At 36.9% G+C, this 13,945-nt stretch overlaps 1 protein-coding gene across 1 annotated transcript in view; it reads right to left on the reverse strand.

Moving 5' to 3' along the window:
* The window catches only part of LOC128662490 (solute carrier organic anion transporter family member 1A2), a 166,877-nt gene that overhangs the window by 103,448 nt on the left and 49,484 nt on the right, over positions 1 to 13,945 (reverse strand). The window contains exon 7 of the mRNA XM_053716274.1: positions 811 to 1,041. Coding sequence (XP_053572249.1) covers positions 811 to 1,041 — 231 coding nt within the window. The remainder of the gene's footprint in view (positions 1 to 810; positions 1,042 to 13,945) is intronic.

Genomic DNA, 13,945 nt, shown 5'->3' on the forward strand with positions numbered 1-13,945 from the left:
TGCCTCTGTTTCCGCGTGAGCCTTCAGGCTCACCGGAAACAGAAGTTTTGAAGCAGCGTTCTAAAGACCGCTGCTCCATAAGCTGTCCGCCTGCTCTGAGGTGGTGGAGAGAAATCAACCCGATCGAAAACGATCAGGCTGATTGACACCCCCTGCTAGCGGCCGATTGGCCTTAAATCTGCAGGGTGCGGCATTGCACCAGCTGTTCACAAGAACTGCTGGTGCAATGATGAATGCAGATAGCGTATGCTGTCGGCATTTACCGATGTGCGGCGGACATGATCCGCTACATCGTATCATGTCCGCTCCCACATTAATAAATTTACCCCACAGTGTGAAATAGCCTGTAGTGACTCAGTATAGTAACAACTACGCTTGTGGTATTCACTAGGGTTTGGAGTTTTGATTTCGATCACAGGTGATTCATTACTGATTATGACAGTGCTATCATTATTTAAAGGGACAGTAATTACCTTTTAAATTACAAGACATTTCTGTTAATAACAGACAGCAAGGCTAGCCACAGTGATAAATATAATACAAAGTACCTTGTTTTGCAGTTGTTATCTAAGAAAGGCAATTAGCTGCATATATGTAGCAAGGTTAGCCTTAGAAGTCAGCAAGCTGCATTTCAAGTTCTGAGAATTAGAAACTGATCAATTTCTAAATTACATGAAAGGGGAAAAATACATAATGATAAGGTATTGTAAACTTGTGTCATTATGCATAAACATTTAATATACTCTGTCCCTTTAACGACCCAATTGCTGACAGCTGAGAACCAGACCCATGTATCAGCGCTTTACTCACCCTTCAGAAGGCCCTTCCTGCTCTGTTCTGGTTTCTGGTCACTGTTCTCGTGTGCAATAGGTATACGTGATTCTTCTGGTCCTGCTATATCTTCTTGACCTTCTCTGGGAAGAACTTTAGGTAGAAACCAGAACGGAACTGCAGCAATTAGATTTGCGACTCCGCTGATTAAAAATCCAAGCCACCAAGCGCCAACCCAACGAGCGTCAGTGAGAGTGATGGTAACTTCATCTTAAAAATACATAGAATGTTGTGTAAAACATCAAGTGTCAGACCCACATCTGCTTTAGGAGATATAAGAAGTGATTTGGGATCCTCACACAATGGAGGGACCTTACACTAGCTCTGAAACTGATTAGCCTGGAACACAAACTGTAATAACATAAAATAGAAGTACAAAGCCCCAAATCCACAATTATTCTGAAATCCAGACTTTTTAATTTATATATTTTTAATTTATATTTTTTTAAATGAGATTATTAAACGATTATTTTGTTTGCACCAGTAAGTCACAATCTTCTCTGCCTGGGTCTTGTTTTTTGTGTTGTAAAATGTTCAGTACTGTGCAAACGTCTTAGGCGACCAATAGATTTGTTGTTTTAGCAATGGTATAATGTCCATATATAATTAGCTCTCAGTATCTTTATTATAATACAACCAGAAAATACAAGATAGTTGTATGCAGTATTAAAAAACAGAAAAAAAAATTAGAAAAAAATGCTTTTATTGGCTAAAGGGGCAAGTATTTAGTGTGACCTCCATTTACAGTTGAGAAATAGCATGAACTTTGCTCTCATAAACCTGAATGAAATGGAACCCTAATTAATGAAATTTCTAACACCTGCATTTGTACTACTATTTCATGTCATAATGACTGCTGTGAAAAAAAGTCTATTACATCAGGTTTGTGCAAGACATGCTTTGAGTATTACATACACATGTGGAATGAGTTTAATGCATTGGAAGCTTGCTAAGAATTCCAACTTTCAATCACATCCAAAGATCACAGAAATCATTCTTTTGCATCAGCAAGGCCAGTCTCAAAGGGAAATCTGCAAACAAACTGGATATTCAAGATGTTCTATTCAAGCTGCTATAAAGACATTTGAAGAATTAAGAGCGGTCAATGACAAAAAAGGACTGGAAGACCAAGTAAACTTTCAAAATCTAATGAGAGGTTTCTCAGAGTTTCTTCTTTGAGAGACTGGAAGAAGTCCAGCAAGGACCTGGCTCAGCATCTTGCAGCTTCATCTGGATTACAAGTTGACCCTTCTATAGTCCGAAGAAGTTTGAACAGGTATGGTCTTTGTGGAAGGGTAGCAGACAAGAAACCACTTTTTCAGAAGGGGAACAGGGTGAAAAGGCTAAGATATGCTAAAGCTCACAAAGATTGGAATGAAGATCAGTGAAAAAGAGTATTATTGAGTGACAAATCCAAGTTTGAAATCTTTGGGTCCAATCATCGACAATATGTAAGAAGAGTTGGACAGAGATAGACTAATGAGTTCTTGTGACCTTTAGTGAAACATGGTGGAGAGTCTGTCCTTGTTTGGGGCTGCATTTCTGCAAGTGGTGTTGGCAATAAAGTCCAATTTGATAGGATTATGAATAAGTACAGACAGGTTTTAATTCATCATGCCATTCTTTCTGGAAAGCGTCTGATTCGGAATGTTTTTTATTTTTCAGCATGATAATGATCCCAAGCACACTGCTAATGCATTGAAATCCTATTTGGAGAGAAAAACAGCTGATGCAAAAGATGCACTATGGGATCAACTGGAGAGAGAAAGAAATAAAAGACAAACTAAATCTAAAGAAGTGCTGAAAGAAGCCTGGTATAATACACCAGAAGATTACTTCAGAAAACTTAAGGACAGTATCCCCAAAAGAGTTTAACATGTGCCAAGGGAAGTCACACTAAATACTGACTTTTTCCTAAAGAAGCCATTTTATTCTGAAAATTGTGTATTCTTATATATTGTGTACATATTTCCTGTATTTTCTGATCTGTTCTGTTAATAAAGAGACTGAAAAATAAATAAAACTTTACAAAAACAACAAAGCTGGTGGTGGCCTAAGACTTTTGCACAGTACTGTAAATGCTAATTTATATGTATTTAAAACAACAAGTATTAGCTGTCTAATTACAGGACTGTATTATCTATCTGATAATCCTATGTATACAAGAGTACTAAAATGATATAAAATGACCTTTATGCTTAATGCCTGGGACGTGCATAAGGCTATCCTACATACTAACTAATGTCTGGGATAAGATTAAGGCTATCTTGCATATTAATTAATGCCTAGTATAAGCATAAAGCTTTTCTACATATTACCTAATGCCTGGGATAAACATAAGGCTATCCTACATACTAACTAATGCCGTGGATAAGCATATGGCTATCCTACGTACTAACTAATGCCTAGGCTAAGCATAAGGCAATCCTACATACTAACTAATGCCTGGGCTAAACATAAGGCTATCCTACATACTAACTAATGCAGTGGATAAGCATGTGGCTATCCTACGTACTAATGCATGGAATAAGCATAAGGATATCCTACTTACTAACTAAGGCCTGAGATAAGCATAATTCTATCCTACATTCTAACTAAATTAACTTAGCTAGAGATTTTGATGAGGACTTCTCATTTGAGTGGCTGATCAAAGAGAGTACAAAGTTATACTCTATTCAGCAGTCCAGTGAGCAGGGGATTAAAAAGGAATCAAAACCCAAAATTGTAGCAGAAACTAGGGTGTCACCTAGCCCACTCAATTTTGAGTCTAAAAAGAAAACCTACGCGGAGGTGGCCAGTCAAAACAGACCATCTCCACAGAGGTTTAACTCTGCCCCTTCCCCTACGCGGGCTGAGGCGCAGAGAGAAAATAACCAAAGTAGGGGACATAATCAGGTGAATAATTACTCACAAAGAGAATACTCACCAAATAATTGGTACCCACGCAAAGGTAGATACAATAGATGGCGAAGATATTCTCAGGGTAACCAGACACCCCAAGTATATAATGCTCCCCAAAGTAATAATACTGAACAAGCTGAACCCCAGGGGCAACCACGCCAGAATAGAAATAGCAGCCCTGATTCTTAGGGAACCCAATGGTCCAGGAATCATTATTATGGGGCATCAAGAGATAGGCCCAGGGGTAGAGGTAACTTGTACGATCAAGTAGATATGCTTTTTACCCAGTTAAATCGGTTGAGCGAACAATTCGCTAATATGAGTCAACCTTCTACGGCTCAGCAACCGAACAATACTTTTTTAGGGGTACAGCCAGTGGTCAGCAGTGGACCACAGGCACAACCATAAATACTGCAGTATCACCTGAAGAGGAGGGGAGAGATATACAAAATGTAATAATAAATATCAATGATACTAATCATGTTCTCTCCCCACAGACCGGAAACGGACGATTTAGCCGTGATGACAAGCAACCTCATCCGGGAAAAATTAACAAATCTCTTCTTTTGCAGCATTCTCTTAACCTTATTTCCACAGATGCGGTACACAAGAATCCAGCCAACCCTATCATACAGGGAACCTGTAGGTACGAAGTTCCTTCTGCATGGGAAAATATGGCGGATTCAGGTAACACGTGGCGAAGCCCACAGATGTACAATAATGCAAATTTTATGTGTGAAATGGTAGAAACTGCAGGAAGATATTATGTATTAGCTGAGCTGCAAGATTCAGTCTCCAACCCTATCATGGGATTAATTGATACTGGATCTCAGGCAACTATTTTATCCCTCAGGTACTACACACAGCTAAATGAGCTAACACCCCACAAACCAAAAATAAAAGAATTTGACGGTTCTCTAATAGGAGTTGGGGGTGACTCCCTAAAAGGTAATAAGGATAGTGGGTACAGCGCCAAAAGAGGCCAAGGGATAAATATAAACACCAAAACATAGTCTAGAAATAGTCTAAACAATTCATTTAAAACCATGGAATGGGATGCTTAATCCTTATGAACATATGAGCACTAAACTTCTGCAATAAAAGTAGACAAATAAAATCTAGAAAATCAAATAAAAAGCTGGCAAAGGCAGCTCACAATGAGGTTCAAATAAAATCAATAAAAGTAGCTAACATTAGATCCAAGGATCCATAAGGGCTAAGTATAACCTTGACAATGAGAGTGTATGTAACGTGAGTTGGTGCAAGGTGCAAACTAACATACACAGAATATAAACAATAATGAAATTACAAACAATAATGAAATGAACGCTTGCAGAAAAATGTGCCCATGGCACTGCAGTGCAAAAAGAAAAACAAAAAGACAAAAAAGTGAAAAAAATGTGTATATAAATGGGAGGAAAGTCACAATGAAAAAATCAAATGTCACAGTGAAAAAAATGCAATGAAAAATCAATCCAAAAAATGCTGTTCAACAAATGTCAGTGAAGAACCAAAAAGTTGAAATGAATTGTGCTTATTAATCCAAATGAAAGTCACCAAACACAAATCACACTAAAAACCTTGTATCTGGGGAAGGGGAGTACCCAGGTGAATCCTGACGGCTGTTAGCTGCTCCTGTGGTGTCCTTGTTGCGTACCTGCAGCCAAAGTTCACAACATAGCGTAACAAATTTTAAAAAAACAATAGAGGCTATAAAATAATGCTTACCAATGGGTCTACGCGTTTCGGTCCTCAGTGGACCTTTCTCAAGACTGATACATTGGTAAGCTGGATGGCTTTAAATAGCATTATCAATTTGAAAACCGGATGTGACTCAAAATTCAGCTTCAGGTTTCGAAATATTATTAAATTGTACATATATTTAAAACAATAGTGTTTTGTTTCATGTTTATCTTATTGGCATAATTTGATTCTCTACTTAGGTTAAGTGTATATGAATGAAGATCGTTACTATAATGTATGGCTGTTTGTTAGACTTGATATGTCACAATTGCCAGGAATAGAACTTCATTCCGGTTTACGGAACTGACTAGATTGCGTTATATTTGTTAACGATCAATAGTTATTTCCTGAACATTTAATTGGTCGTGACATCAAGACACAATATCTGTGTCCTATCAATGGTATATATAAACAATGGCATTTATAGCTTATGGCTCTATGGATATAACAGTACTCAAAAGCATTACGTCACATCCGGTTCATGGAACTGACAATCGTGGGTGTTTAGATGATGATATCATCTGTATATATGTCTGAACTATCTCAAAGGAACAATATGTCATGAGGGAATTTATGTAAAGCGATTCTTTGTGAGGATATCGTTAGTATTTTCTTACGATAATCCGACGATTTCATTGGTCGTGACGTCACAACTCAATATCGGCCTTCTTATTGGTAAAGAGGAGGAGGTGTGTAAGGGATGGCTATCCTGATTGGGTGCCATGTGTTAGAGTACAAGGATGATAAATAAAGCTTAGATGACACATAACACTTAGTCAGTGATTTAGAGGAAAAAGAGACAGTATAAAATCTAGAATATTCCATTATCCAGAAGGAGTTATTAGACGTACTTATTTCTCCTTCTTCATTGTATACATATGTGAGTATGGTCTAACAAATAGAGTATAAAGATATGAGGTCTTTGACTCCTTGAAACAGGAGCATAGCCCCCATTGTTTAGGGCATCTTAACCTCCCTATGCAGGCCAACATAGATAGGAGGATATGAGAGAATAAGATGTATAGTTGCATTTGTAATTAACATCAATAATAATGCGAGAAAGTATAGTGTACAATGGCATTCATACTAAACAATCAATAATAATGTATAACAGTCTTATGAATATTAAAGAATCATAATCCAAGCAGAACCCAAGTCTGTGGGTCGCATTTGAGCATATATATACACATATTAGATGTTTATGAACAATTGGATGTCATAAAGAAGAGGAGAGTTGGCTCTCATATAAGTTATTACGAAACACATATAGAAGGCGTAATTAACATCAATAGTAATGTATAACAGTCTTATGACTACTAAAGGATCATAATCCAAGCAAAACCCAAGTCTATGGGTCGCATTTGAGCATATATATACACACATCAGGTGTTTATGAACAATTGAATGTCATAAAAAGAGGAGAGTTGGCTCTCACATGAGTGATTACAAAACATATAGAGCTTAAAGGGTGATAGTATAGAGAGAAGTCTCCATTGCATCAAAAAAAAGGTTGTTTATACCTAAATGTGACTATATTGATTTTAAGAAAGGAAAGATAGGTCTCAACCAACATCACAGTGACCACCCTAATTGTAGATGGTTTGGGAACTAGAATGGCAATGACAGAGCAAATTGACAATAACTTGTATAATAGCTAAGCAGGGAAGTGTATAAATGTCTATGTAACAAACTAAAAGAATAATTCTTCATAGGTTGAGACCTATCTTTCCTTTCTTAAAATCCATATAGTCACATTTAGGTATAAACAACCTTTTTTTGATGCAAAAGAGACTTCTCTCTATACTATCACCCTTTAAGCTCTATAGGTTTTGTAATCACTCATGTGAGAGCCAACTCTCCTCTTTTTATGACATTCAATTGTTCATAAACACCTGATGTGTGTATATATATATGCTCAAATGCGACCCATAGACTTGGGTTTTGCTTGGATTATGATCCTTTAGTAGTCATAAGACTGTTATACATTATTATTGATGTTAATTACGCCTTCTATATATGTTCCGTAATAACTTATATGAGAGCCAACTCTCCTCTTCTTTATGTCATCCAATTGTTCATAAACATCTGATATGTGTATATATATGCTCAAATGCGACCCACAGACTTGGATTCTGCTTGGATTATGATTATTTAATAGTCATAAGACTGTTATACATTATTATTGATTGTTTAGTATGAATGCCATTGTACACTATACTTTCTCACATTATTATTGATGTTAATTACAAATGCAACTATACATCTTATTCTCTCATATCCTCCTATCTATGTTGGCCTGCATAGGGAGGTTAAGATGCCCTAAACATTGGGGGCTATGCTCCTGTTTCAAGGAGTCAAAGACCTCATATCTTTATACTCTATTTGTTAGACCATACTCACATATGTATACAATGAAGAAGGAGAACTAAGTACGTCTAATAACTCCTTCTGGATAATGGAATATTCTAGATTTTATACTGTCTCTTTTTCCTCTAAATCACTGACTAAGTGTTATGTGTCATCTAAGCTTTATTTATCATCCTTGTACTCTAACACATGGCACCCAATCAGGATAGCCATCCCGTATACACCTCCTCCTCTTTACCAATAAGAAGGCCGATATTGAGTTGTGACGTCACGACCAATGAAATCGTCGGATTATCGTAAGAAAATACTAACGATATCCTCACAAAGAATTGCTTTACATAAATTCCCTCATGACATATTGTTCCTTTGAGATAGTTCAGACATATATACAGATGATATCATCATCTAAACACCCACGATTGTCAGTTCCGTGAACCGGATGTGACGTAACGCTTTGAGTACTGTTATATCCATAGAGCCATATGCTATAAATGCCATTGTTTATATATACCATTGATAGGACACAGATATTGTGTCTTGATGTCACGACCAATTAAATGTTCAGGAAATAACTATTGATCGTTAACAAATATAATGCTATCTAGTCAGTTCCGTAAACCGGAAGTGAAGTTCTATTCCTGGAAATTGTGACATATCAAGTCTAACAAACAGCCATACATTATAGTAACGATCTTCATTCATATACACTTAACCTAAGTAGAGAATCAAATTATGCCAATAAGATAAACATGAAACAAAACACTATTGTTTTAAATATATGTACAATTAAATAATATTTCGAAACCTGAAGCTGAATTTTTAGTCACATCCGGTTTTCAAATTGATAATGCTATTTAAAGCCATCCAGCTTACCAATGTATCAGTCTTGAGAAAGGTCCACTGAGGACCGAAACGCGTAGACCCATTGGTAAGCATTATTTTATAGCCTCTATTGTTTTTTAAAATTTGTTACGCTATGTTGTGAACTTTGGCTGCAGGTACGCAACAAGGACACCACAGGAGCAGCTGACAGCCGTCAGGATTCACCTGGGTACTCCCCTTCCCCAGATACAAGGTTTTTAGTGTGATTTGTGTTTGGTGACTTTCATTTGGATTAATAAGCACAATTCATTTCAACTTTTTGGTTCTTCACTGACATTTGTTGAACAGCATTTTTTGGATTGATTTTTCATTGCATTTTTATCACTGTGACATTTGATTTTTTCATCGTGACTTTCCTCCCATTTATATACACATTTTTTCACTTTTTTGTCTTTTTGTTTTTCTTTTTGCACTGCAGTGCCACGGGCACATTTTTCTGCAAGCGTTCATTTCATTATTGTTTGTAATTTCATTATTGTTTATATTCTGTGTATGTTAGTTTGCACCTTGTACCAACTCACGTTACATACACTCTCATTGTCAAGGTTATACTTAGCCCTTATGGATCCTTGGATCTAATGTTAGCTACTTTTATTGATTTTATTTGATCCTCATTGCAAGCTGCCTTTGCCAGCTTTTTATTTGATTTTCTAGTTTTTATTTGTCTACTTTTATTGCAGAAGTTTAGTGCTCATATGCTTATAAGGATTAAGCCTCCCATTCCCTGGTTTTAAATTCATTGTTTAGACTATTTCTAGACTATGTTTTGGTGTTTATATTTATCCCTTGGCCTCTTTTGGCGCTGTACCCACTATCCTTATTACCTTTTAGTCTCTCTGGGGGTTGGTTAGGCCTTCTGTCTGTGTACAGCCTAGGGGTTATCTTAGCGCTTGGCCACTACTCCCTATTATCTGGCGACTCCCTAAAAGTTTACGGTATGGCCTGGTTAAAATTTAAATTGGGGAACAGGGTCATAAGACACCCTATCATTATAGTGGATCTGCCAACTGATCGTTTAATTATTGGTAGTGATCTCCTGAAGCGATTAATCACCATAATTGATTGCATAAATAATGTAATTTGGTCACAAGGCCTATAAATTATGAGAAATCTGGTATATCTCACCCCCGACATAACTGTCACGTGGTGGAAGAGAAACCAGATGCTGTGGAGATTCATTTCAGGAATAACTCTGTACCTGAAATCACTATTTTACAGATAGATGACCAGACTCCTTTAAGTGGCTCTGATGGTAATACTTTTAAAATTTCGCCTGGAAAGATAGCGAATATTTCCTTAGATGGCGATGTATTAACCATATCTCTCCACAAGGGGGATTATAAAATACATTTTAGAGTTTACCAATAAACTACATTCATTGTATCACCTACTCTTGGGCGCTTTTCTATAATTTAGTGTATAATTGTGTCATTAGGGTGGGCTAGAACACTCTTATATAAGAGCGACAGAGGCCGGTTAACCTAAGCGCTTTACTCTCATCTATCTATAAAATGGATCATAAAATCCCTAAGGGAGGGGGGGGGGGGCACGCTCAATACCTCACAGGGATTGAGAGAATTAAAGAGGATCTATTTATCCCTATACAAATGCATGACCTAGGTAAAACCAAGTATGCTAAATTAAACTTAAAACAGGAAGCTAGCTATATAAGCGAATGTTTAATAGGGCAGATAGCTGAACCTAAAGTGATTACATATCTTTCTCCCCAAGACCACTGTGTCCACAACCTGGATAACAGGTTTGAAAGCTATAACATCACAGCTAAGTGCTTATTATCTATATCTATAGGTAATAAGTCAGTGAAGCACCTGTTTTTAGTTTTAAATACTCCCCATAATCAAATATACATTGGCAATGATATCTTACATAGATATGCCATAAAAATAGATTTGATTAACTCTTGCCTCTGGAGCAGGTTAAAGGGGGACCCTGAAGTATTTCAGGATGAAAGTGCAGCCCTGAAATCAATGAAAGTAGTGAATACAGCGCCAGAAGGCTAAGGGATGGAGTAAAAACACTAAAGGTACTCAGAGGTATGGAGTACGTCTGCTATATTGCAAGCAGTGTAAGATAGTGCTGACCAAGTGGGTTGTAAAAACAGTATGTTTAATACAAAGGTAAATATATAAAAGTTATAAAAATATAATGGAAATACAAATGAAAATACAATGAGAAATAATTACTAAAACACTTGGAGAAAGACAGATATATCAGTTCAAAAACATGAGTGTATTTCGGATATGATCGTTATGCTAACTCATCAGCCAATCAGAGTACTAGGATTACGTGACTGTGCTTACATTATTCGTTTACACCATGTGATTTAATGAACCAATAGACGGAAGCGTAAGCACAGTCACGTAATCCTAGTACTCTGATTGGCTGATGAGTTAGCGTAACGATCATATCCGAAATACACTCATGTTTTTTAACTGAAATATATATCTGTCTTTCTCCAAGTGTTTTGACTACACAATATACATAACACAGTATACATGTTGAGGATAATAAGGAAACTGATGTTCATAACAATATCCGGTAACAAACTTCCGGTTTGAATTAAAGCTGTAGACACGCCCAATACAATAAGGGTATTTAAAGGCACATTTGGGATTACCTTACCAGTTTTGATAAAGGCCTGTGTTACAGGGCCGAAACGCGTTGACCCACTGGTAAGCACCACTCCAAGGATATTACTTCATTGTGGACGTATTACGCTATGTTTACATTTTCTTCACAGGGACGTTTTTAGGACATTGAATTAGCAACTGACCGTTGTCAGGGATTCGCCTAGGGTTTTTCATCACCAGGATTCAAGGTTCTTTTTGCTTTTTTTTTTTTAATTTTTTGCTTTTATTCATTTGGATTACAAACTATATACTTTTCTGATCATCATTAACATTTGTTGAACATCATTGTGTTTTTCACTTTTGTATTGGATTTTTTTCATCTTCTCATCTTTTGGTTTGCCTCACATTAATTGTGTCACTTCACTTCATTTTTACCATTTTTTTCATCTTTTTTTTTTTTTTTTTTTTTTTGCATATACACTCATTTTTTTTGCACTGCAGTGCCACTTGTATATTACACTGATCATCATTTTTCACTTTCATTATTTTATTATCTTATTGCCATTGTTTGCACTAGTTGAGAATCACTTTGCATCACCAGCTTACCATTTAACTATATCATTGTTAACATCAAGGTTTACATCCTCAACTTATCATATTACTATTTATCATGGATCCATGAATTCTCACTGTTATATTGAAGATTTTAATGTAGGAATTTTGTAATTATTTCCCATTGTATTTTCATTTGTATTTCCATTATATTTTTATAACTTTTATATATTTACCTTTGTATTAAACATACTGTTTTTACAACCCACTTGGTCAGCACTATCTTACACTGCTTGCAATATAGCAGACGTACTCCATACCTCTGAGTACCTTTAGTGTTTTTACTCCATCCCTTAGCCTTCTGGCGCTGTACTCACTACTTTTATTGGCATTTCACACACTTGGGGTTTGGGTAGGACCCCTTCTGTGTACATCTTAGGGATTATCCTAGCGCTTGTCTACACCACCCAATCTTCTCAGCCCTGAAATCAAACCAGCAATTGCCATATGCTGTGAATATGCAGGTGTCTAGCGATGTTATAATTCCTGCCGGGGCTGATAAATTTCTTTTACCCTTACAGGTAAAGAGAGGTCAGAAATTAAAAACTTCTGAAACACTAATTTGCCTCTCCCATAGAATACAAAATCTGGGTGTTACTATGGCCCACACTCCTTTGGTGAATACATTGAATACAGTGAATAACATTATCCAAGGGAACTACTATAGGATATGCGCTGGAATCAAGTTATTACACTTTTGGATTCCAAAATAATGTAATTGGGCTAATACCTGAAGGATACTTAACTGAAGAAAAATTAATAGAACAATACTTTGAATCTATGCCAGAGAGTCTATTTAATATTCAGTCTATTTATCCCTTCAGCTCAGAGGAAGGCATCTGTAAAATTGAATAAGCCTCTCTAGTGTTTGATCAGCCGATCACACAGCAAGATTACCCCAATACTCAGAGTCATGGGGACAATATAAACTATAATCAAGGGGATCACACCTCTAGGTTGGAAGAAGCAAATATCCTTAGCTAATGGCTGTTCCAGTGATGATGAATGCCAACTGCTGCGAGAACTCCTGTTGGAGTACAAGGATATTTTTGCTAGGGATTCTTACGACTGTGGTACTACAGACTTGCACATTGCAAGAACACAAACAGATCCTGATGCACCACCTGTCTTTGTTAAACAATACAGACATCCTTTAGCCTCATATGATTCTCTAGCAGAAATCATAAGGAACTTGGAAGAAAGGGGTATCATACGAAAGGTGCACAGCTCTTATAATAATCCTATTCTAGGTGTTCTTAAGCCCAATGGACAATGGCGTTTCTGTGCTGACTTAAGACAGCTAAACAAACGAGTGTACATGTCTGGCTGGCTTGTACCATACATTGACCAGTGCCTAGCGCAAATGCAGGGATCCAAAATATTCACTGCCATTGATTGTGCACAGGGATATTGGACCATAAAGGTACATGAGGAGGACCAGTATAAGCTGGCATTCTCCTTCCAAAAGGTCCAGTATGCATTTCAGAGACTTCCTTTTGGATACATAAATTCTGGACATGAATTTGCTGTATTCATGCATAAAGCTATGCCTGATGCACTGGAAAGAGGGACCTTATCTTATGTTGATGATGTTTTAATCAAAAGCACAGACTTTAACAAACACATAGCAGAGCTTAAACACATCCTCAGCCAACTTAAAAGGGCAGGTGTCAAATTATCCCTACAAAAAGCTCAATGGTGCCGCACTCGTGTAAACATCTTGGGACATGGAGTTACTTCTGAAGGGCTAAATCCTCAGAAGTAAAAGGTGGAAGCTATAGTAAATTCTAAAAACCCAACTAACTTAAAGGAATTGAGGTAATTCCTGGGTATGACGAATTATTCTCGCAAATTCATTGATAATTATGCAGAGTTAGCTAAACCACTACTACTTCTTCTAAAGAAAGAGGTGAAATGGCACTGGAGTGAGACTCAAGAAACAGCCATCAGAGAGCTGAAGAGAAAAAACACTCAAGCACCTTGCTTAGCGTACCCTAAAGGTGGTAAACCTTTCTTCT

The sequence above is a fragment of the Bombina bombina genome, chromosome 6 (assembly GCF_027579735.1).
Source record: "Bombina bombina isolate aBomBom1 chromosome 6, aBomBom1.pri, whole genome shotgun sequence".
Lineage (NCBI taxonomy): Eukaryota > Metazoa > Chordata > Amphibia > Anura > Bombinatoridae > Bombina > Bombina bombina.